Raw genomic sequence first — 26240 nt, 5'->3', positions numbered from 1 at the left:
AAGGCAGGCACACTAGAACAGACAGAACCAGATTGAGATCCCAAGATGGAACAGAGGGCCGGGCATGCGAGGCCTGATCAACTTGGCCGCCCGCAAAAAGCGAATCACATCAGGAATGGCTGTCAAACGCTGACCATTCACTAACCCACAAAAGGCTGACAAGGTCGCAAGCCGAACCTGGAGAGAAGACAAAGCCATCTTGCAAGAACTCTAGGATGGTGGGCAGGGAAGCGCCTGACACCACCCCTCAAAGAGGCTCCAAACCCGCACATAAGCCCGAGAGGTAGAAAGTAGAGAATGACACTGTGACAAAATTCATCACCGTTCCCGCGGATAACCGCGGGAAATAATCCCATGTCATTTTCTAGTGTCTAGTTCACCCTCAGTCCTTCTACACCAGCATTCTTCAAAGTAAAGCTTGTGGGTCAGTGGTTGTGGCCATTCATACTCTGATTCTTCCCTCTCTCTTTAAAGAATGACATGAAGATGGTTTCCCGCAGTTATCCACAGGGACGGGAACGGTGATGAATTTTGTCACCGTGTCATTCTCTAGTAGAAAGCCTCCGGGACCCCAACAGAGTAGAAATCACTTTATCTAATACCCCTTCTTACCTAGGCGACCCCTTTCAAGAGCCAAGTCGTAAGCCAGAAGGGAGATGGGTCAAACATGGGAATGGGACCCTGTGTCAGAAGGTCGTCCAAGAGAGGCAGACGAAGAGGATCCGCCACCAGATGCCTCACCAAATCCGCGAACTATGGACGTCGAGGCCAACCTTGAGCCACCAGACCCAGATGGCAAACAATGCGGCGAACTCTGCCCACTAATGGCCACGGAGGGAACACGTACAACAGCCCCTCCGTTGGCCATGGTTGAACCAGAACATCCAGACCCTTGGCCAGACCGTCCCTCCGCCAACTGAAGCGGGGCACTTTGGCATTGCCACTCATGGCCATCAGGCCCATCAGGAGCTGAGCCCAAGCCTGCACTATCAACTGAAGACTGAGACACCACTCTCCGGGATCTAAGATGTGACGAAGTCCGCGTGAACATTCTCCACCCCGGCTATGTGAGAGGCCGAGAGGTCCAGAAGGTGAGACTCCGCCCAAAGCCTGAGCGCTCTTGGTGCCTCCCTGATGATTGAAATAAGCCACCGCTGTTGCAATGTCCGACAGAACTCTGACCGACTTGCCCATTAAAAGGAAGCGGAAGGCTAATAGCGCCAGACGGACGACTGGTCACAAACACACGGATCAACCAGGACACCTCCTCCGTGGACCAGGTGCCCTGAGCTGAGTGACCTAGACAATAAGCCCCCCAACCGAGGAGACTAGCATCTGTGAGAAGTACCATCCACTGCGGTAGATCCAGACTCACCCCCGAACCCGATGAAAGATCTGGAGCCACCAACGAAGACTGCAGCATGCCAAGCCTCACAGAGGGACAGGAACATCCAAACTGTGCCTCTGGGGCGACCACCTCCGGAGCAGAGCATACTGAAGACGACGCATGTCAGCCCATGCCTACCTCACCACGGGGGTCGCCATCGACCCCAAGACTTGGAGGAAATCCAGCGCTTGAGGACACCGGGACGCCATAAGCAAGAGAATCCGAGATTGCAATTTGCTTACCCGTGCCTCTGGAAGAAGACCTTCCTCAAGGAGGTATTGAACAGAACCCCAAGGTACTCCAGACACTGAGCTTGGACCAACCGACTCTTGGAAAGGTTGACCACCCAGCCCAGCGACTGGAGAAACTCCACCACCAGAGCCATAAACCTGGTGCTCTCCTGCAACAACTTCATCCGAATCAACTAGTCGTCTAGGTAGGGGTTCACCAGAATGCCCTCCGACTGCAATGCCGCCGTGACGACCACCATCGCCTTGGTGAACATCTGGGGAGTCGTGGCCAGGCCAAAGGGAAGCACACAGAACTGATAGTGCTGACACAAGATCACAAAGCGAAGGAAGCGCTGAGAGGCCCGAATGGAAACATGCAAGTAGGCCTCCGTCAGAGCAAGAGAAGTCAGGAACTCCCCCGGCTGAACCACCAGAAGGACAGACTGCAGTGTGCTCCTGTGAAAAAAGGGAATTCTGAAAGCCCTTTTGACCCCTGTTTAAAAATCGAGGATGGGCTGAAAGGTCCCCTCCTTCTTGGGCCCCACAAATATGGCGTACCAGCTGGTGCCGCACTCCTGAGGGGACACTGGACAACCGCTTTGAGCTCTAGCAAGCACTGAAGGGTCTGGCAAAAGGCTAGCGTCTCCCATGCCGCCTGACACGGAGAGGCTAGAAATGATCTGGCAGAGAGCGGGCAAACTCCAGAGCATAACCGTCCTGTACCACCTCCAAGACCCACTGATCAGAAGTGATCTTGGCCCACTTGGGAAACAAGTTGCGCAGCCGGGGACCCACTGGAACCAAAGGGGGCGCCGGTGAGCCATTGTGCAGGACGGGGAGTGGGGGGACTCCCAGTCCCCCGACGGGTCCCCCGAAAGGACAGCATGCGCTGAGCCAACCGACTCCAGGGAAAAACCGGAAGCCTGGAAAGAAGCAGCTCCACGCTCAAGGCAAAACTTGTGAAATTCCCGCAGACACCGGGCGGGCACGGTCCTCATGCAGACGGGGCACGTTAGAGTCCGTCAGAGTCTGAACCAACTTATCTAAGTCCTCTCCAAACAAAAACGACCCCCGAAAAGGAAATTTGGAAATTCAGTTTTGGATGCGGCAACAGCCGACCAAGCGCGAAGCCACAAGGTACGGCGCGCAGCCACCAAAAGCCCCAGACTTAGCCGCAGGCCGCACCAAGTCATAAAGAGCATCTGAGAGGAACAAAGTAGCCATCTCAATCTTCGCCACCTCCTAATCTACTAAGGATCAGTCATCAGACTCATGATCCAGGACACGCTCAGACTACCGAAACACGGTGTGAGCCACCAGCCCCACACAAATAGCTGCCTGGATCCCCAAGGCAGAGACATCAAAATTCTGCTTAAAAAATGTCTCTAACGTACCTTCCTCAGAGACCCTAAGGGCAAAACCGCCTGCAACAGGCACGGCATGCCGTTTAGCAATCACCAAGACCACCGCGTCCACCACTGGCAAAATTAAGGTAGCCCTATCCTTCTCCGGGATGGGATACCAATGAGCCAAGGCGCATGCCAACCGAAACAGTGCCCCCGGCGTATTCCACTGCGCCAGCACGATATCCTGAAAAAACTGACGCACAGGAAAAGCGGGAAACAGGACAGACCCCTGGAAGCAGAGGGGCCCTCATACGCGGAGTCTCCAGTGGCGCATCTTCAAAAATGCAGCACCAAGGAGACCTGCTAAATCAGGTCTAAAAGCACATCCTTCTGAATAAAAGGCGCACCACGGAAGACGGGAAATCCAACACCCCGCTGCCAGCGGCTGGTCCCCTCTAGAGGATCCTGGAAGCCCGCCAAAGCGGTCAGGTCCTCATCCACACCAACACGCTCCTCCGACCACCAATCCGCAATCCAAGCCCCCGCTGGCGCTTGGATGAGGGAAGAGGGGACGCCAAATGAAAAGAGGGAGGCAAAACCACAGGGGGTGCGGAGGGAAAACACCCCCGATACTCCCAGGCGCACGTGGGTCCCCCAACTGTCTGCACAAAGAAATTAAATCAGGGGAAAAACCCCCCGGGGGTCCCTGCTGAAACCTGCCCTTGTGTTTGCAAGACAGGGGGGAAGGTCACCTGAGGTTGCAGACAAAATGGAGGGAACTGTCTGTCAAAATGGCAAAGATCCCGCCAAAAAATAACCCGTCCAGGGCCTGTAGTGGCTGGGAAACCTAAACTGTCCCAGATGCTAAAGCAGGCAAGCCGGCATCAGCTGTTGAAAAATCAGCTGAGAGGGAATCCTTTTTCCTCTACCATCGGCAGTTCGGGGAATCCCTCCGGAGGCAGTAAGAGAAGACTGGACTGCCTCACTGCCTTCAGCCGTCTCGCAAGGCACTAAGGCCGGGGAGCTCTGGACGCCTGCAGCTGCTTCCAACGGAGCTCCACCACCTCACCGGCCCAAACCGCCGAGTTCAGGCCGGCCACAAGTGCCTCGCGGATGGACCAAATTGTGTCCCACTCCCCCGGAGAAGGGCACAATTGCTCCATATGTGACCTAGCTAGAAGAAAAAGTGCCGGTTAGTGCAAAAATACAGTAAATTGACAGGGAAGCAACCCTGCAGACCGGCACTACCTCAGGATTTTTTCTTTTTTTTACAGAACAGACTCCACAGGCTCTCGAAGCAATATGCCTTGCTCGATTAAGGGGGCAAGGCTTACTGCTGAGGCTCCTCTAAAAGAAATGTGGAGAGGTGGAGGAAATGGGGGGAGGGGCCCCGCTCGAGACCCGCCGGGTTTGACACCCCCGAGGTCGGACAGACCCCCTAAACAAATTCCAACAGCCCTACCAAGGGAGATGGGTACAGCTCACTCAACACCTGCTGGAGACTAAAGTAGACTGATAAGAATAGAGAAGGGGATATCTTATGTACTATTCCACAGTTTTGTTTTCAGTCTCCACCTGGTCATGATTGGATATATACCCATTCATAAAGATTAACCTCTACTGATATGGAGAGTGCTAAAGAACTCTCCGGGGTATCCCACTGCTCCGTAATAAGGCCCATGAACTCCAGATGCGCCGGACAAAATGAAGTCAGAGCATTAGAGCAGCTCATGACCGAACACCGTGATGTAAAGAGCTGAAAATCCAAGTTGAGTTCTTTCAGGGCATCAGTGATGAGATGGTGGACAGAAACAGATTTGAAGAACCTGCAGATGGAAAGATCCTCACCCTGATCTGAACTCTGAGATATCATAGTGTCATGAGATAGGAGAGGCACAGTATCTGTGCACAAAACTAAGACGATCTGAATCTGTGGCAGCCAGCATAGAAGAACCCTGTAGACGGATATCCAGCAATGGAGCTGCCTGTTTTTCAGCCAGGAGACATGTTCACCTGCCATATCAAAAGAGCTGGGACCGTGGAATATGCTCTCCACAAGAGCTTAACAAATTCCAGAAAAAAAGGCACACCATGGGGCAGCCGTATCTTGCTGAGCCATTGGCGCCACTCAGAAGGAATCCCCCAACTTGGAACGCTGGTGCTTGCTGCCCTCATTGATAATGGCCATTTTTTACCCAGATCTAGGGCCCATGCCAGCTCCCCAGCCCTCAAGGACCCAGAGGAAGCGAGGCCAGAAGCTCTCACCCCCCCTCCCCCAGAGTGCTGCTGCAAGCGGTACAAGGATGGTTCTGCGTCAGCAAACCGGTGCAATCCAAGCATGTATTCAGCAGATAGGACCTACCGATTTTAAACAAAACCAAGGGGTGTCAAGCCAGAATTTAAGCTTTGAAAAAAAGATCAATAACAATCCCAAGATGGCCGCTGCCACCAAAAAACCCTGAAAATCCTAAAATAAAAAATAGCGATTTGGGGTCCGGAGATATGGGAGACCTTAACCCTACCCTCAGAAACCCTAAAAATTCATTTTTACAGACCACCCCCAATTCTCCCATAGGAAATAATGGAGGTGTACTCACAGTCACTGAAGTGCCTTGCCTGCCAGCTCTTTTCACTGCAGCTGGAGAACAAGGATTTTCTGCCTCAGAAAAGTTCCAAAAGATACCTAACTTCAAGATCTTTGGACTGCCAGTCAGATGGACCCCAAATAAGACCTCCACCCCCAAGGGAACCTCTCCATGTGACTGGGGGTGGGAAAAAACAGCCTGCACCCCAATACCCCAAGGGCTGTTATTCAGGATGCACCCAGCCTGCACTTGAACCTCTGACAGTCAGTAGGCAAGCTAGCTCCCAGGGGTGCGGATCCCGAGCCCGAAAGGGCAACACACAGCAGGCTGGCTCCACAGGTTCCTCAAAGGTTCTCTGTGAAGTAATAGTCCAGCTCCATGGAACTGCTTCTTTTCCTCCGGCAGAAGACCACTACAAGAGGTTACATCTAATCTAATCTTTGTGCACTGCACAAAACTAAAGAGGCTCTAGGCGACTTAAGAATGAAAAGGGTAGCTAGGGAAGAGGGGAGGCACATAAGCCATCAAAAACAGACTTGAAATGGCAAAAAATAAGAAAAAAGCAGAAACTGAAACTGTAGGTGGCGCTTTCTCTCAGTAGTAGGAACACATGGTGAGAAAAGAGTTGGATTTCTACAAACACTGGATTGCAGCTATAGTTTGAACACCTTGAGTATAGAATCTGGAAGGTATGTACCAGAAAGCCCCATGTTTAATAAATATGTATGGCAAACAGAAAGACACCTCGCCTTGGTATACTGTCAAACAAAGAGGCAAGGGAGGAGTCTTTTCAACCAATGATCAATCTTTATTACAAACAATGGTCCCAACAAGAATCCCAGTTCACTCATGAGTTAAACGCGCCAAAGAGTCGCATGACAATGCCGATGCTTTAGCGTGTTTAATTGGGATCACTGTTTGTAATAAAGCTTGATCATTGGTTGAAAAAACACCTCCCTTACCTTTTCTTTGATTAATAAATATGTATACCCTAAAAAGAAATGAGGCTCGAAAACATTCAAAATACACTAACGTAAATTAACTTTTCTAGTGGAAAGATAAGAAATAATTTATGAACTAAAATTAAACAGGGTAGGTAGGATTCAAGAGTAACCTCAGGCGATATTCCTTTGCAAGCAAGTTAATGAAATAAGGACATCAGCTCAGAAATTTTGCAGCAAAATAGCAATGCAATTCAAAATGGCATAGGAGATAAAGCAATGTTACTTACCGTAACAGTTGTTATCCAGGGACAGCAGGCAGCTATTCTCACTAGTGGGTGATGTCATCAGACAGAGCCCCGGTACGGACGTCTCACAAGCACGTGTTGCTTGTAGAAACTTAAAGTTTCTAGATGCCCGCACCGCGCATGCGCCGGTGCCTTCCTACCCGGAGATCCGGGCGTGTCTCCTCAGTTCAGGTAGCTAGCCTGAGAAGCCAACCCAGGGGAGGTGGGTGGGACGTGAGAATAGCTGCCTGCTGTCCCTGGATAACAACTGTTACGGTAAGTAACATTGCTTTATCCCAGGACAAGCAGGCAGGTATTCTCACTAGTGGGTGACCTCCAAGCTAACCTCAGTGGGATGGAGGGGGAGTTGGCGACTTAAGAGAATAAATTTTTCAATACTGTTTGGCCAAACTGTCCATCCCGTCTGGAGAGGGTATCCAGACAATAATGTGAGGTGAATGTGTGAACCGAGGACCAGGTGGCAGCCTTGCAAATTTCCTCGATTGGTGTTGATCTGAGGAATGCTACTGAGGCTGCCATTGCTCTGACCTTATGGGCTGTGACCTTACAAGGAAGTGATAATCCAGCCTGGGCATAGCAGGAAGAGATACAAGCCGCCATCCAATTGGAGATGGTGCGCTTTGATACGGGTCTTCCCAACTTGTTAGGGTCGAAGGAGACAAAAAGTTGAGGAGTGGTTCTGTGTGGCTTGGTGCGATCCAGGTAGAAAGCCAAGGCACGTTTGCAGTCTAGAGTGTGAAGGGCCGATTCTCCGTGGTGAAAATGAGGCTTAGGGAAGAATACTGGAAGTACAATGGATTGGTTGAGATGAAATTCGGAGACCACCTTAGGCAGGAATTTCGGGTGAGTGCGGAGGACCACCTTGTCATGGTGGAATACTGTGAATGGTGGGTCCGCCATCAATGCCTGGAGTTCGCTGACTCTGCGAGCGGACGTAAGGGCTACAAGGAAAAGCACTTTCCAGGTGAGATACTTCAGAGGGGCCCTGTTGAGTGGTTCAAACGGGGGCTTCATGAGGTGGGAAAGGACTACATTGAGGTCCCAAACTACTGGGGGTGGTTTGAGAGGAGGGTTAACATGGAAGAGTCCTTTCATAAATCTGGCGACCACCGGATGGGCCGAGAGGGGTTTCCCTTGTAGGGGCTGGTGGAACGCCGCAATAGCGCTCAGGTGGACTCGTATGGATGTGGACTTGAGCCCAGATTGAGATAGGTGTAGGAGATAGTCCAGCACGGAGGATAAGGAAGCTCGCTGAGGTTCCGTTGACTTAGAAACACACCATGAGGAGAATCTGGTCCATTTTTGGGAGTAGCATTGTCGAGTGGCGGGCTTCCTGGAAGCTTCCAAGACCTCCCTCACTTCTTGTGAGAATTTGTGAGGGGTTACGTTGAGAGGAACCAAGCTGTCAGGTGGAGAGCCTGCAGGTTGGGATGAAGTAGTGATCCTTGATGTTGAGTAAGCAGTGAAGGAAACACTGGAAGTGGTACTGGTTCCCTGCTGCTGAGTTGAAGTAGGAGGGAGAACCAAGGTTGTCTGGGCCACCGAGGAGCTATTAGAATCATGGTGGCCCGTTCGAGTTTCAGCTTGACCAGAGTCTTCTGGATCAGCGGGAATGGTGGGAACGCATATAGGAATAGTTTCCCCCAGTTCAGTAGAAAAGCATCTGCCTCGAGGCGATGAGGAGTGTAGATCCTGGAGCAAAACTGAGGCAGTTTGGCGTTGTGGGGAGCCGCAAAGAGGTCTATCTGGGGCGTCCCCCATTGCGTGAAAATTTGGTGAAGGGGGCTGGAATGGAGAGTCCATTCGTGCGGTTGTAGCAGACGGCTTAGTTTGTCTGCTAAGACGTTGTTCTCCCCCTGGATGTATACTGCTCTGAGTAGGGTGTTGTGGCACACCGCCCAGTCCCAGACTCGTAGAGCTTCCTGGCAAAGGAGGGCCGAGCCCGTGCCTCCTTGCTTGTTGATATAATACATGGCGGCCTGATTGTCTGTGCGAATGAGGATTACCATGTCGTGGAGTAGGTGTTGGAAAGCTTGGAGCGCATTGAAGATGGCTCTGAGTTCCAGTAGATTGATTTGGTGTAGTCTTTCCGCACTGGTCCAGAATCCTTGGGTGCGGAGACCCTCCAGGTGGGCCCCCCATGCGTAGTTCGACGAATCGGTTGTGAGAACTTTCTGATGGGGGGGAGAGTGCATCAGCAAACCTCTGGATAGATTCGAAGAGGTCATCCACCAAAGTAGAGACTGCCGAAGAGCAGGTGTGACTAAGATGCGTTTGGATAGTGGATCGGACGATTGATTCCACTGTGATGCCAGGGTCCACTGGGGGATCCTGAGGTGGAGTCTGGCAAAGGGTGTCACATGTACTGTGGAGGCCATATGGCCCAGGAGCACCATCAGTTGTCTCGCCGGTAGGGTTTGGCGAGTAGACACCGATTGGCTGAGATGAAGAAGAGACTCCATGCGTTGCCGAGGCAGGAATGCTCGGAGTCGGGTGGTGTCCAGGACCGCTCCGATGAAGGGGAGGGACTGGGTGGGTTGTAGATGAGACTTGGAGAAGTTGATCTCGAAGCCCAAATTCTGGAGGAAGTAGGTTGTAGCCAAGGCCGCCGAAGTGACCTCTGGGGCTGACGGGGCCTTGATGAGCCAGTCGTCGAGGTATGGGAATACCTGTAGACCCCTGTCCCAGAGTGCCGCGGCCACTACCACCAGGCACTTTGTGAAGATTCTGGGGGACGAAGATAGGCCGAATGGTAGCACTCGATACTGTAGGTGCAGATTTCCCACCCGAAATCTGAGGAACTTTCGGGAGGCCGGGTGAATGGGGATGTGAGTGTAGGCCTCCTTGAGATCCAGGGAGCATAACCAGTCGTTCTGCTCGAGGAGGGGGTATAGAGAAGCCAAAGTCAACATGCGAAACTTCTCTTTGACCAGGGACTTGTTGAGGGCTCGAAGGTCTAAAATGGGTCGCAGGTCGCCCGTTTTCTTCGGGACGAGGAAGTACCGGGAGTAAAACCCTCGGTTCAATTGGTCTGACGGGACCGGCTCGACAGCCCGAAGCTGAAGTAAGGTTTGGACTTCCTGAAGAAACAGGGCGGTCTGCGTCGAGCTTGAAGGATACTCTCTTGGAGGATGGTCCGGGGGGACCCGGTGGAATTGAAGAGAGTATCCTTCTCTTATGATGGTGAGGACCCATAGGTCCGTGGTTATGGCCTCCCATCGATGGTAAAAAAGATGGAGGCGGCCCCCTATGGGAGAGGCCGAGGTTATGCTCCCGGGGGGGGGCGTCAAAAGGGCTGGGGAGCCTTAGGTACCGCCGGTGGCTGAGGTTTTTGCTGAGACTTCTGGGGAGGTTGTCTCTTCGCAGGCTGTCTCGCAGCAGGCGTTTGTCTGGGCATGTAACGCCGCTGGTAAATCAGGGGTGGCCTGGAAGGTCGAGACTGTTGAGGTTTGGGTTTGGGCCGCAGGATGGATTGAAAGGATTTTTCATGATCCGACAGCTTCTTGGTAACAGTTTCGATAGACTCATCGAACAGGTCAGCTCCAGCACACGGTACGTTGGCGAGTCTGTCCTGTAGGTTGGGATCCATATCGATAGTACGGAGCCATGCCAGGCGACGCATAGCTACCGCGCTTGCGGCGGCGCGTGCCGAGAGTTCGAATGCATCGAAGGAGGATTGCATCAGCTGGAGGCGTAATTGGGAGAGGGAGGCTACCACTTCCTCGAACTCGAATCGAGCTTGGTTGTCTATGAACGGAGTGAACTTGCGGAGCACCGGCAAGAAGAACTCCAGATAGGAAGAGAAAAAGAAGTTGTAGTTTAGCACCCGTGACGCCATCATGGAGTTTTGGTAGAATTTTCTACCAAATTTGTCCATCGTTCTCCCCTCTCGGCCCGGCGGTACAGAGGCGTAGACCTGGGAGGGATGAGAGCGTTTAAGGGAGGACTCGACCAGTAGGGATTGGTGGGAGAGTTGAGGGCCCTCGAACCCTTTATGGTGCACGATGCGGTATCGAGCATCGAGTTTGCTGGGGATCGCCGGTATGGAATACGGCGTTTCGAAGCACTGCATGAAGGTCTGGTCCAGTAATTTATGCAAGGGGAGCCGAAGCGACTCCGTTGGAGGGTTAGGTAAATGCATGGTGTCCAGATACTCTTTGGAGTATCGGGAGCCCGTGTCAAGGGTCACATCCAGGTCCTCCGCCATTTGTCGGAGGAATGATGAGAAGGACAATTGTTCCGCCAGCGTCGGTCTGTGGGACGGGCTGGAGGAGGAGGAGGCCTCCAGGTCCGTGGACCTCGGGGAGTGACAAGGAGAATCGGGCACCAGTGTCTCCTCGTACTCCGGGCCCCTCGGGGGGGACACCTCTGATGAGGAGTATCCCCTACGTTGCAGTTTTTTCTGCGGTGACACCTCCGAATGGCGTGAGGAGTGCCAGGATGAGTGTCTCGATCGGTGCCCGTCTCGGTGGCGGGACGGGGATCGGGATCGTCTGTGCATCGCATGGTCTCCCGAGGCCCCCAAGTGGATAGGGCTGGAAGCGGTGGATCGCAACTGGGTTTGCGATGCGGGTTCTTGCGATGCTACCCAAGTCTGGTAAAGAGTACGGAAGAACTCTTCCTGACTATGCCCAGGGCTTCGAGTATCGATCGGAGGTCTGGTCCCATGTTGGCGCGGAGGCGTAATGGGTTCTAATGGCGGCATATCGGTAATCGAGGTTTGCCGCGTGGGCATCGCCGCCCTCCCCCGTTCGTCCTCGTCGGTTGTCGAGGTCGAACGGTGTGGGGGAGGGGGAGGGGGCGGACCGCCCCTTTGGACCGGTACCGGGAGGTCACCCTGTATGGCAGCGATGAGCCTGGGTCCGATGGTCTGCATGAGCTCAACGAATTGAGCTTCCAGCGCGGACCGTAGCGAAGCCGATAAGGAGGGATCCGCACCGAAAGGGGGTCCTCCTGCACGGACATCGCGCTCCTTCGAGGCCGAGTGCTTCTGCTTAGTAGCTTTCGGCACTTTGATGACCATTGGTGGCACTGTGGAAGGAAGAGGTACCTGAACAGAGGAGACCGGGGCAGGCACCGACGTCGAGCTCGTGGATGGTGTCGGGGTGAGCGATGCCGGTTTCACCACACTCGATGCAGGAGTGGTCGATGCCGGTTTCGCCCGAACCGGGGAGGTATCAGATGAAGTGGAGGCTGAGGGATCCTTAGCTGCGTCCATCTTGAACATCGATTCCCACAATAGGCAACGCCGCTTGAAAGAGCGTGCCGTAAGGGTAGAGCAAGGCCCGCACGATTTCGGGATGTGGTCGGGGCCCAAACACTGCAAACAGCGCCGGTGAGGGTCCGTGAGTGAAATCGCGCGTTGGCACTTGCTGCACTTTTTAAACCCGGTGATTGGCCGGGACATAGGCCGGAAAATCTCCGCCGCTAGGTCGAAGCCAGTGGGCCTGAGCCACGTGGCCGGCCCGTTCGACCTGCCGGAGGAAATAATCTTCTTTTTTTTTTTTTTTTTTACTGAAAAAGAAAAGTACTGTTAACTGTAATTAAAAGAAAACGAAAACGCGGACAAGGAAGGCAAATTTAACTGAATTCAGCTAGCGCATGAAGAAGTTGAACTTCTCAGCTCCGCGGAAAAGAAAGAACTGAGGAGACACGCCCGGATCTCCGGGTAGGAAGGCACCGGCGCATGCGCGGTGCGGGCATCTAGAAACTTTAAGTTTCTACAAGCAACACGTGCTTGTGAGACGTCCGTACCGGGGCTCTGTCTGATGACATCACCCACTAGTGAGAATACCTGCCTGCTTGTCCTGGGATAAAAGACAGATAATATGCTATAAAGAACTGAAGGTTAAAACAGAGATAGGTAGGTACATTGTGAAATGGGTAGACTAGTTAGACTGCCATCGTAATTAAAGTTGCAAGTTGGCAACTTCTTGATCCAAGACAAGACACTTTCTTTCCCTCCAGAAAACTGGCAGAAAGGAGTCCAACTCACCCATTTGTGGTCCTCCAGGCCCTTCTGGTTTGGGTGCTTTGCACTGATTACATTCATTTCTCCAAGAGAAGTTCATGTTTTCACAAGTCCTGTATAGACAGAAAAGAATATGGCACCAAAATTTAACAGCTCTTACTTCCACAAATGTATGAATCTGAGGTCTGCCTCTGTGCTAATAAAACTCCATGTAGGCATTAAACCAGCATGGAATTCAAGAGACTACAATATTTTTAATAAAATGGGATTTATAAATTAATGATATATTAATGATAGATACAATGATATATAATAATTAATTATATTATTTGAAACTCTTTATTGTAAAAATTTAAAAAAAAAAAAAGTGAGTTTTAGATACAGCTATTAAATTGCTTGAAACATTTTATAAAATACAAAGAAAAATTCAGTATCCAAAAACAGGTTAAGTGGTATCTAGGAGTTACTACTAGTGTGAAGCATTACTCACGGGTTAGGACATTTCCAATCGCCAGCTCGTTGCTGCCCTCCACCACTGCTGGGGAAGCCACCACTATTACCACCACTTCCTCGATTACTATTACCTCCTGGTCCACCACCACCACCACCACCACCAGCACCAGCACCAGCACCACCACCACCAAATCCACCACGTCCCATGGGACCTGGGGAAAAAAAAGGAATACCATAATTATTAGTATACAGCTCAAATTTGCACAGAATTCTACAATTATTCTTGCCAGATTAATTGGGGAATGCACCAAGGCCAGCGATCATCACTAAATTTGTTTTCACAGCTTTAGTGACAATCATTGTACCAACCTGATGCACAAAATGACCCACCATGTGTTTTTCCCCTCAATCACCCATTTTCTGATCTGGCCATGCAAATTAGCTAAAACTCCACGCAAAATAGCCAAGCGATTGATGCACTAACATCACCAGACTATTCCAAATGAGGTTTTAGCAATTGTAAAAACAGATTGCCATCGGACACTGAGGGAGGAGCCTAAAGTCCTGACCAATCAGGGCCTTAGACTCGTCCCTCAGTATCTTGGATACAGAGGGAGATGCTTATGCCTGATAGGCGGGTTGCCTAAAGCCATGGCCCTGGGCCCTTAGGCGTCTGGGTCAATCAGGACCTTTGGCCCCTCCCCGTGCATCACATGATGCACCAGGGAGGGGAAGATGCATCATTTGGGACTAGTGGCCGAAACAGGAGCCCCTGTGCAGGCTTCCTGCTTCCAACTTTTTTAAACAGTATGGAGGTTCAGGGCATCTGATGGCAGTAGAGAGTGGGCATCCCTCCTGCCATTTTTTGGGGTGTGACCTCTGGTGGCAGAGAGTGGGCATCCTTAATGCCACATCAATGCCATGGAGAAGTAGTGGATAGCCCTAAGTATTTATCCTGTTTAAGATAGGGGGTTGGTGGGTATCCCTTTTTTCTTACTCTCTTCAGTCAGAGACTTAGAACAGCCGGGGTGGTGTTTGAATCAATTTCATATTAAACGCTTAAATCATTACATTTGAAGCGTTGTACAATAAAATACTATACATATAGATGGGGGAACAGACAATAGATAATAGACAAAATATTTATACAACAGACAAACTTGATTGGGAATGGGCATTATAAACAAGAGGAAAAGAGGGAGAACTACAATTTATAAGTAACGAAAACGCAAAAGGATAAAACCAATGTGATATGAAAAGGTAGGGATTGGTTTCAGGAATAAAACAAAGGATAACTCAATGACTTTGACTGAAGAGAGTTAGGAAGAAGGGCTACCCACCTCCCCTTCTCTTAAACAGGATAAATACTTAGGGCTAGATACACTAAAGAAAGCGACTATCACTGCAGCGATCGATACGCTAACAAGTTTGCATTCAAATCCTTGCAATCTGAATTGTCCCCCACAAAGGAAAATTATTTCCCTTAATTCCTCCAGACCAGTCCAGACACAATGGGGTTTGCCTTCTCTTGCCAGAAGTTTGAGAACCATTAACTAGTGGCATTACTGAAGTAGCCAGTGCAATCACCTCACTAATCAGTATTTTGTTAAAGCAGGAATGGACAAAGTATCCTCTAAAACCCAAGAATAAAAAATCAAAAGAAGAAGTAGTTTAAACTGCACCAGGGCAACACCAGAAACTGCAAAAGACACAGGTATTCTCTGTAGACAGCAAGAGAATGCAGCCTGACAGAAGTCTTCTGACTGAGACTGAGTTGACTGAGACTGAGTGCCAGTGCTCTCCCCTAGCTAATGTTAAGCTTTGAGCTTACTGGGAATGTGCAAGGGGACCCTACTCTTAGAGCCCTTCCTCTGCCCTGTCAGTTTTGTCCCTAGCAATCAAGAAAACAAGCAGTTGAAGGGATGGTGTGCGGGCAAGTGTGGCTCCATTCCCCTGTTGTCTACGGAGAAAACAGTTACTTACTGTAACAGGTGTTATCCAGGGACAGCAGGCAGATATTCTCACATGTGGGTGACGCCATTCATGGAGCCACGGTACGGACAGCTGCTAAAACGCTCTTGCACTTAAGAACTTTAGAAAGTTTGTGACTGACTGCACTGCACATGGTCTTCCTGCCCGACACAGGCGCACGGCTCCTCATGGGTGGGTTGTGAGAATATCTGCCTGCTGCCCTGGATAACACCTTTTACAGTAAGAAACTGTGCTTTATCCCAGGACAAGCAGGCAGCATATTCTCACATGTGGGTGACCTCCAAGATAACCAGAATTTGGATGGTGGGAGAGGTGGCCTTTAAGAAAATAAATTTTGTAGCATTGCTTGGCTGGAATGACTATTTTGTCTGGAATAAGATTTCAGACAGTAATAAGAGGTGAAAGTGTGAACCGAGGACCAAGTAGCAGCTTTGCATATTTCATCCATAGGAGTAGAACATAGGAAAGCTACCGAAGCTGCCATGGATCAAACTTTGTGGGCTGTGACACAACCCTCCAGTTGTAGCCCAGCCTGAGCATAACGAGATGCAAGCTGCCAACCAGTTGGAAGTTGTCCTCTTGGAAACAGGATGCCCCACTTGTTTGGATCAAAGGAGACAAAAAGTTGTGGAGAAGATCTATGGGATTTAGTCCTTTGCAAATAGTAGGCCAATGCTCATTTGCAGTAGAGAGTTGCACAGAGACAGAAATCCCACCCGTCCTCGCCAAAATCCCCTCCATCCCCAAGAGGAATCCCCTCCGTCCCCACCCCCCATAAAAGAAACACATTATATAGTATGGACATATGGAAATCCAACTGCATGAAATGTCCGAGAATCTCGGCGAGAGGGAGAATTAGAAGGCCTTGAGCATGCGCAGATGCATGCTCAAGGCCCGGCAGAGGCAGGAAGTTCTTCAAGTGGTATCGGCACGTCCTGTGGGCTGCGTGCCGGTGCCAGACGGGGGGTAAGTTTCAAGTTGTTTGGGCGGGAGGTGCCGGTTCGAGCGGGGGGTCTTTGCGAGCGGGGGGAGCGATGCTGGTTCTCGTGGGTGGGGGGGCGCACATCGAGTCAACACTCGGTTTGTGAGACAAGTTTTGTGAGAATGTTTTGCTCGTCTTGCAAAACACTCGCAAACCGGGTTACTCGCAAACCGAGGTTTGACTGTATATAGTATAAATAAGCAGAAAATAACAATGAATAAAATACCAAATATATGCATAAATAGTGTAACAAAACCAAAATGAAGACCAAACTCAATTAAACATAGAAAAGCCAAAAGCATTTCTAAAATCTGGCCACATGATAAATGAGAGAATCTAGCAATGATAGAAAGCATAGACAAAAAGGCATAATATATGGATCAAGGGGAACAAGTCAAGCAAAAACCTAGAACACAACTTAAACAATAAAACAAGTAATGTAAAAGTAAAAAAAAAAAAAAAAAAAAAAAGATTCTATAGTTTTAAAAAACAAAGCAAAATCCCATATAAAAGCCATCATCAGGTGTAAAACCAATCAATGTATGTTTTTAGCTAAAGAACAGATAAAATCATGTATATAAAATTGTTCTAAAATAATGTAAAATTAAATAAGCCATACAAAATAATGAGGAAGCACAGAAAAGCCAACTGAGACAAAAACGTGAAATTGTATATAAACCAGACTAAAATGTAATGAGAAACCAAGGTAAAGCCACAGGGTAACATAATCAAAATGAAAGTTTGAAATATGCGCTAAACAGAAGGAAAGGCAATGAAACCAGATACAGCAGTGAGTAAGACAAATAGACGATGATGCCAGAACAAAAAAAAACACAAAAAACCCAAACTAGACACTGGGACAAACCAAAACAACTAAAGCAATGAATATGACCAGTAGAGAAATGCCATTAGCAAACGGAAAGATAAGCGTGAACCAGAGCAGAGAGTAAAACAAGACATCAGGGCAAAATAAAAGGGATTTACCTGATTAAATAACACTCCATTCAACGTGAAGCATATTTCTTTGTCACGCTGCCACTTCTGAATCAGATCTTCTCCTCCTCCTCTCAGTCGCTGGTATCGGGGCTTTGGGGGACTTAGGCAGCTCACCAAATACAGGCTGACTTCCTGCTCTAGCCTTGCATGTGATACCGCCCGACCAATCAGCTGCAACGCAATGAGCTCAACACGTAGACACACTGAGGGGCTAAGTGCTGAGCTCACTGCTCAATATGGCTGTTCCTGCTGCGGCGCTGGACCCGGACCAGTCTCAACTTAAAGATTTCAATGATCTACATTAGGCTGGCCTCGGAATGGGAACTCTGGATCCATCCCCATGAAAGTCCCATCGGCCTGGGAGGGGTCCCTGTGGGAGTCCTGTTGCCTTTGGGGTATCCCTTCGAGACCCGTGATCCCCGTTCCCGTGCAGACCTCTTGTTTGCAGTTCAGAGTATTAAGAGATGTTTCTCCAGGATGAGAATGAGGCTTGGGAAAAAATACTGGAAGAACAATCGATTGATTGAGATAAAACTCAGTAATAACTTTGGGTAAGAACTTTGGATGGGTGCAGAGTACAACTTTATCATGATGGAATACTGTAAATGGTGGATCCGCTACCAAGGTTTGTAGTTCACTAACTGCGAGCAGACGTTAGAGAAATGAGGAAAACTACTTTCCAAGTGAGGTATTTAAGATGAGCCGTAGATATTGGTTCAAATGGAGGCTTCATTAGTTTAGCAAGTACAACATTAAAGTCATAAATTTGGAAACCACAAGATGAGCAGAGAGGTTTTCCATCTAAAGGTTGATGAAAAGCAGCAACTGCACTGAAATGGACTCTAATAGAGGTGGATTTGAGGCCAGACTGGGATAAATGGAAAAGATAATCCAGAATCGAAGACAAGGAGGTGGATTGTGGCTCCTGATGGTGAAAACTGCACCAAGCAGAAAACCGAGTCCATTTATGAGTATAACATTGTCTTGTGGCTGGTTTTCTGGAAGTTTTCTGGAAGCATTCAAGATGTCCCTGACAGGTTGAGAAAACTGAAGGTCAGGTGAAGTCAGCCCGAGAGATATCAAGCTATCAGGTGTAAAGACTGCAGGTTGGGATCAAGGGAACCTTGACTTTGTGTAAGAAGAGAAGGAAAAATTGGCAGAAGCAGCTGCTCCCTAATGCTGAGTTGAAGTAAAAGGGAGAACCATGGTTGTCTGGGCCACCAAGGAGCTATCAGAATCATGGTGGCAGATTTGTGTTTGACAAGCGTCCTGAGAATAAGTGGAAATGGAGGGAACACACAGAAGAACTTGTTTGTCCCGTTCAGGAGAAAAGCATCTGCTTCCAGATGATGATGAGAGTAGTCTGGAACAGAACTGGGGAAGCTTGTTGAGGGGTTCCCTCATTGATTAAAAAATTTGATGTAGAGCTGCTGAGTTCAGCGGAGGTTGCAGGATGTGGCTTAATTTGTCCGCCAATGAATTTTTCTCTCCTTGAATGTAAACAGCTTTCAGAAAAATGTTGTGAAGAATTGCCCACTTCCAAATCTTCTGAGCTTCCTGGCAAAATAGAAGAGACCCTGTTCCTCCTTGCTTATTTACTTAGTACATCGCTACATGATTTGTCTGTACGAATGAGAATGACTTGATCATGAAGATGTTGAAAAGCCTTGTGAGCATTGAAAATTGCTCTGAGTTCCAACAGATTTATGTGATGGCAACGATCTGTGGCGGACCAATAACCTTGAGTACGGAGAGCATCCAGGTGAGCTCTTCCCAAGCATAGGTTGACAAATATGTCGCAAGAACCTTCTGGTGAGGGGATGTTTGAAACAGCAAACCTCTGGAACGATTGGAAGAGAGCATCCACCACTGAAGAGATTGCCAGAGATGTTACTGTGCTGGAAAAGCGGATCAAGAGCCTGCGACCACTGAGAAGCCAGCAACCACGGAGGGTTCTGTAGGTGAAGTCTGGCAAAAGGAGTCACATGAACTGTAGAGGCCATGTGACCTAGGAGAACTATCATGTGCCTTGCTGAGAGTGAAGGAAGGAGGGTCACTTGACGGCAAAGCTGTATCAAAGCATCTTGACGTTGTTGAGGAAGAAATGCCCTGAGTTGAACAGTATCTAGGAGGGCTCTGATGAATTGAAGAGTCTGAGAAGGCTGCAACTGAGATTTGGGGAAGTTTGATTTCGAATCCCAAATTTTGCATGAACAATATAGCCTGTTGTGTCGCTACAGTAACACCTTGATATGAAGGATCTTTGATGAGCCAATCATCTAGATAGGGAAAGACTTGCAAACCGTGAGTTCTCAAGGCTGCTGCCGCCACCACCACCACCAGGCACTTGGTGAAAATTCTGGGAGATGATGCGAGACTGAAGGGCAGAACCTTGTATTGGTAATGATTTCCCACCCAATATCTGAAAAACTTGCGAGAGACTGGGTGAATGGGAATGTGAGTGTAAGTCTCCTTGAGATCCAGAGAGCATAACCAATCGTTTTGATCCAGTAGGGAAGGGCTGACCCATTCCGGTCCTCGAGATCTACTGGCAGGCCAGGTTTTCAGGATATCCACATGAGAGAGATTTGCATACCAAGAAGGCAGGGCAGGAAAATGCATATTTATTGTGGATATCCTGAAAACCTGGCCTGCCAGTAGATCTCGAGGACCGGAATTGGGCAGTCCTGCATTAGGAGGTACAGGGATGCCAGAGACCCAAAATTTTTCTGACAAGAAATTTGTTGAGAGCTCTGAGGTCCAATATCGGGCAAAGACCTCCCATCTTCTTCAGGACGAGAAAATACTGGAAATAAAACCCCGTGTTCTGCTGGTCCAAAGGAACCTTCTCGATGGTATTGAGAATGACTAGAGCAGGGGTCTCCAAAGTCCCTCCTCAAGAGCCGAATCCAGTCAGGTTTTCAGGATTTCCCCAATGAATATGCATTGAAAGCAATACATGCACATAGATCTCATGCATATTCATTGGGGAAATCCCGAAAACCTGACTGGATTCGGCCCTCGAGGAGGGACTTTGGAGACCCCTGGACTAGAGATTCAACTTCCTGGAAAAGAAGAGAGGACTGCAGAGGGTTGGAAGGAAACTCTCTTGGAGGATGATCTGGAGAAATGTTGAGGAAATGAAGAGAATAACCTTCTTATATGATATTGAAAACCCAGAGATAGGAGGTGATTAGCTGCCAACAATGATGATAATGTGTTAGATGACCTCCAATGGGGAGAGGCAGAGTTATTGTGATTGAAATTATGCCCTTGAGTAGACGGTTAAAAAGGCTGATTTGACTTTGGAGTAGCAGAGTTCTGGGGCTTTTGAGGATGCTGTTTTTTTATGCTGGGGCCTGGAAAAAGGAGTAGACTTTGGTGTTTAATGCCCCTGATATGAAGCAAATGGTTTGAAAAATTTGGAGGCAGAGGATTTAGATTTTGGCCTGAATAGTGAATTAAAAGACTTTTCATGCTCCAAAAGTTTTTTTTAGTTGCATTTTTAACAATGTCCCCAAACAAGCTCATCTCCGAGGCAGGGAATATTAGCTAAGCGATCCTGGAGGTTAGCGAACATATCCGCCATCTTGAGCCATGCAAGCTTCCTCATGGCCACAGACATTGCAGAAACTCAAGAAGACAACTCAAAGGCATCGTATGCAGATTGTACCATAGGCTGCCTGAGTTGAGTGAGAATATTAAACATGTGCTGGAATTATGACCTCCCGTGAGATGGAAGATACTTGTAATAATTTGGCATTTGTTTACCAAATATTTAAGATAACAGGTAAAATAAAAATTGTAATTGATGACTATTAGCCAGCATGGAATTCTGGTAAAAACGCCTCCAAAATCTGTCAATCATTTGACCTTCTCGGCTTGGAGGAACTGTGACGTAGACTTCAGGAGCAGATTTCTTGAGAGTGGATTCAACCACGAGAGATTGATGTGAAAGTTCAGGCTTATCAAAACCAGGAATGGGAATGATTTTGTCTAGCTTCCCGGGAACAGCTGGAACGGAATAAGGGGACTCCCTATTCTTATGAAGAGTTTCTTTCAGGATACCATGTAAAGGAAGTTTGAGAAGCTCCTTAGGAGGATGTTTGTAGTCCACAGTTTCAAGAAACTCCACTGAATACTTGGGAGTCTACTTCCAATTTAATCGCCATGTCTACTCATCTGCCTGATAAATCGAGTAAATGAGACCGGCTCATAAGGAGAAGGTTTTCTATAGCCTGTGACACTGAGATGAAGTCTTTGCTATAAAAGGCAGCTTTTTATGGAACGCTTCTGAAGCGTCTAACAGCGTGCGTACAAGACTCCATGCGATGGTCCGGGCCAAGGCATTGGCTACACCACTTATGTGGGTCAGTTAGGGAAATAGTGCACTGGCACCTGCCGCACTTTTTAAAGCCAGTTAATGGGCGGGACATGGGAGGAAAAATTGCCTCAGCCAAATCAAAACCCGAAGGCTGAGGCAAGGCCCCGCCGTCAAAAACGGTTACAGCAAGAAATAAAGAAAAAAGTAAATTCTTTATAAAATTGATTTTATACAAAAAGAAAACAAAATTAAAAAATCAATAAATCAGTATACACGTGAGCGGGAAGGCAAAATAAAACGGAGACCATTTCACACACGACTTTGTTGCTCTGCGAAAAACTGAAGAGCCGTGCACCTATGTCGGGTGGGAAGGCACTCGCGCATGCACAGTGCGGTCAGTCGCAAACTTTCTAAAGTTCTTAAAGTGCAAGAGCGGTTTAGCAGCTGTCCGTACTGGGGATCTGTGGATGATGTCACCCACATGTGAGAATATGTTGCCTGCTTGTCCTGGGATAACACTTGTTACAGGTAAGCAACTTTGCTTTCTCCAGAGACAAGCAGGGGATATGCAGGCACACTTGAAGGTGAGTCCCAAGCTGAAAAAATTGCATGGGTGGAGGAGAGTCCTAACAGTACAGTCCTAACAGTACAAATAAATTGCATAGAACTGATTGTCCAAAACGAACATCTTATGATAAATCTTGGTCCAAACAATAATGCTTTGCAAAGGTATGTATGGAAGACCAAGTTGCAGCTTTGCATATATCCTGAAGAGGGATTGATTTTAAATTCGCTATGGAGAAAGCCTTAGCTCTGAGCTTATGTGCTCCAATAGAACCAGGAGACTGGGTGTAAGCTTCTGCATAACAAAAACTGATGCAGTGAGCAATCCAGAAGGATATAGTCCTTTTGGTCGCTGGTTGTCCCTGGGTATCTGAATTGAAAGAAATGAAAAGTTGATTGGATTTACAAAACTGAGAAGTTGCATTAAGGTTAAAAAAAAAAAAAAAAAAAAAGTAATGCCCTTCTGCAGTCTAATGCATGTAGGAGTTCTACTGCTGGAGAGGAGTATGAAGGTGGAAAGAATTATGGTAAACTTATCGTTTGATTTAACTAAAGTCCGTAACCACTTTGGGAATAAATTTTGGATGAGTTCTTAATTGCACTCGGTTAGGAAAGAACTGGAGATAAGGATAATATATTACGAGAGCTTGGAGTTCACCAACTCTTCTAACTAATATTAGAGCTGTAAGAAAAACTGTTTTCCATGTAAGAGAAACATATCCCAAAGGTTCAAATGGAGTCTTCATCAATTGATCTAAAACTAGACTGAGATGGTGGAGGTTTCCGCATTGGAGGTCTGAGGTTAGCGAGGCCTCTCACGAAACGAGAAACTAAAGGATGTTGAGAAATTGGTTTATTGTCTAGAAGAGTATGATAAGCTGAAATTGCTGATGTCTGAGGATTTTCTGAAGTACTCTAGAAATGAGGAAACGGGGGAAAGCATACAGCAGATTGTTCCTCCAGTGAATGGAGAAAGCATCTCTTGCCAGGGCTTGAGCTGGGCGAAAAACAAAACTGACTGCATTGGCACTGTCTTGAGAAGCAAAAAGGTCCATCTGAGGGGTTCCCCATTGCTGGAAGATTTGTTGAATGATGGCAGGATCGAGAGTCCACTCGTGAGGATCGAGTTTCCTGCTGAGGGAATATGCTAGGATATTGTGTTCTCCTGGAATGTGTATCACTTGAAGAGATAAACTGTAGTTCCAGACAGTAAGCCTCTCTGCAAAGAGGGAGGGAACCTGGGCCTCCTTGCTTGTTTATAAAGAACGTTGTTACTAAACTGTCTGTCTGTATTAATACTCGCTTGTTGTGAAGTTTAAGTTTGGAAAGCTTGAAGAGCATAGTAGACTGCTCGTAGTTCCAGGGATTTATATGAAGGGTTTTCTCTTGTGGTGACCACTGACCTTGAGTCTGTAGATGGTCTAGGTATGCTCCCCAGCCTTGCTTGGAAGCATCGGTTGTTATGGTAAATGGAGAAGGTGGAATGGACTTGTAGAGTCTTGGAGTGAATCCACCAAAGGAGAGAAGCACGAATGTTTTGAAGTAGAGGCACCCTCCTTGCGAGGGAATGACATTGTTGATTTCAGTTTAGCTGGCGATGCCACTGTAGGGGTCTCATATGTAGTCTTTCATTGGGAATGAAAGAAATTGAGCCTGCCATGTGACTCAATGTCATATAGTAGTGTGAGCTGGCAGAGCAGAAGATTAGCTACTTGATCTGCTAGACTGCGAAGCATCTGATGTTTGTCCAAACGTGCCCCCAATGAATGTAAGGGAGTACAGTGGGGTCAGAGTGGACTTTTGGAAGTTGATGAATCCTAGGATTTGTAATGTTTGAACAGTGACCTAAATGGTTAACATTAATCGGTCCCTGGAATGTGCTACGAAAAGCCAGTCGTCCAGGTAGGGGAACATCATATGACGTTTGCACAGGTGTGCCGCTACTACCACTAAGCACTTTGTGAAAACTCATGGGGCTGACGAAAGGCCAAAGGGAGCACCTTGTATTGGAAGTGCTTGTTGAGAAATTTGAAGCGAAGGAAATGCCAGTGGGAGGGATGGATTGGAATATGCATCTTTGCGGTCTAAGGCGGCTAACCAATCGCTGTAATGGGATAATTGCTTGGAGAGAAATCATTCGGGGCTTTGTTTTTTGAGGCAGGCGTTGAGTAGTCCGAGGTCGAGAACTGGGTGAAGACCTTGAATATTTTGGAATTAGGAAGAAGTTGGGAATAAATCCCTCATTTACTTGGGGGGGAAGGGACTTCTTTGATGCCATTGTTTTGTAGAAGAATGGATAGCTCCATCACAAGCTGCGGAATATGCTGCTGAGGTACTTTCGAAGGCAGGGGAGGTTGGGATGGAAGGGCATGGACACCAGGAAAATTGCTTTGAAAATAAGGTCCTTCAATGAACAGGAACCTAGGGGCTCAAAGGGAGGGGACACTAGCACGGACAGGATAAAGATTGGGATCCCAGGCCGGCAACCGAAGGCCGCACTGGAGGCCGAAGCAATTTAACTGCCCTCAAAGTGAACCATGTCCAGAAAAGAAGTTAAAACGCTTACCCTGCAGCAAACCACGAAATGCAAAGCTGCAAACTGAACCCAGAGAGACCAGGCCAGGCCCCTATCCAGGTCATCCTGCAAGAACTCCAGGATGCAAAGCAAAGAGGCGCGAAAGGAAACTACTCCACACACAGCACACCACTCTACAGAATACACCAAACCCGCACATAAGCTGAGAAGTGGAAAGCCTCCAGGACCCCAAGAGAATGGAGATCACTTTATCTGAATAATCTTTCTTACCCTCTCAAGAGCCAAGTCATAAGACAAAAGGATCGAACATTGGAATGGAGCCCTGAGTCAGAAGGTCAGGCGAGAGGGGCAGCGGAAGAGGGTCTGCAACGAGAAGATGAACCAGATCCGCTACCATGGGCGCCTGGGCCAGTTCGGAGCCACTAGGATTACGTGGCCAGGGTGCCGAGCAAGGCGTAGGAGGACTCTGCCCTCCACTGGCCATGAAGGAAACACGAACAGGAAGGTTGCCGTCGGCCATGGCTGTACCAGAGCAACCAGCCCCTTGGCCTGAACATCCCTGCGCCAACTGAAGAACCGTGGTGCTTTGGCATTGGTATTCATGGCTATCAGGTCCATGACCGGCGGCCCCCAGGACTGCACAATCAACTCAAAGGCTGCAGGACCAAGACACCACTCTCCGGTATCTAGCATGTGATGACTGAGGAAGTCTGCCTGGACATTCTCCACTCCTGCTATGTGGGAAGCCAAGATTTACAAAGATGAGTGTCTCCCCACACCATGATCAGAGCAGCCTCTTGTGCCATCAGACGCCCATAGAGCTGTGCCACCAGACGCCCATAGAGCTGAGCGACCAAGACACTGAGCTCCCCAACCGAGGAGACTGGCATCCATGAGATGCACTGTCCACTGGGGTTAATCCAGACTCACTCCCTGAACTAGATTGGAAACTGTAGCCACCAACTGAGACTGCAATGAACTAACCCCCAAAGAGAAATGGGGGAGTCCAAATCGTGCACCTGGGGCGACCACAACTGAAGCAGAGCATGCTTAAGTGGGCGCATGTGAGCCCGGGCCCACTGAGCCATGTCCAGGGAAACTGCTATCGACCAAGACCTGGGGAAAAACCTGCACCTGAGGACACCGGGAAGCCATCAGATTAATCTGTGACTGCAACTTGATCACTCGGGCCTCCAGAAGGAAGACCTTCCCCAAACTGGTGTTGAAAAATACACTAAGTTACTCCAGCTGCTGAGACAGAGCCAACCAGCTCTTGGACAGGTTGACTATCCATCCCAACGATTGCAGGAACTCCACAACCCAAGCCGTACCTCGGGAACTATCCTGAAAAAACACTGCTTGGATCAACCAGTCGTCCCAGATAGGGGTGAACCAGAAAGCCCTCCCTGTGCAAGGCCACCACCATGACCACCATAATCTTGGTGAACATCTGTGGAACCGTGCCCAAACCAAAAGGAAGTGAAACATGCAAGTAGGTCTCTGTCAGATCGAGACAGAAATTCCCCCGGCTGAAACGCCAGAATGGCAGATCTCAGGTTCTCCATGTGAAAAGACAGAACTCGCAGAGCTCTGACGACCCTCTTCAGATCTAAGATGGGCTGAAA

General features: G+C 48.6%; 1 protein-coding gene across 1 annotated transcript in view; it reads right to left on the bottom strand.

Moving 5' to 3' along the window:
* Nucleotides 1-26240, bottom strand: part of FUS (FUS RNA binding protein) — a 225658-nt gene that overhangs the window by 21054 nt on the left and 178364 nt on the right. The window contains exons 12-13 of the mRNA XM_033944416.1: nucleotides 13259-13433; nucleotides 12793-12881 (exon numbers count right to left, since the gene is read on the bottom strand). Coding sequence (XP_033800307.1) covers nucleotides 12793-12881; nucleotides 13259-13433 — 264 coding nt within the window. The remainder of the gene's footprint in view (nucleotides 1-12792; nucleotides 12882-13258; nucleotides 13434-26240) is intronic.

Source organism: Geotrypetes seraphini, chromosome 5, assembly GCF_902459505.1.
Source record: "Geotrypetes seraphini chromosome 5, aGeoSer1.1, whole genome shotgun sequence".
In the NCBI taxonomy this organism is placed as follows: domain Eukaryota; kingdom Metazoa; phylum Chordata; class Amphibia; order Gymnophiona; family Dermophiidae; genus Geotrypetes; species Geotrypetes seraphini.
Note: the sequence above shows the minus strand (reverse complement) of the source record. Positions and strands in the feature narration are given on the sequence as shown.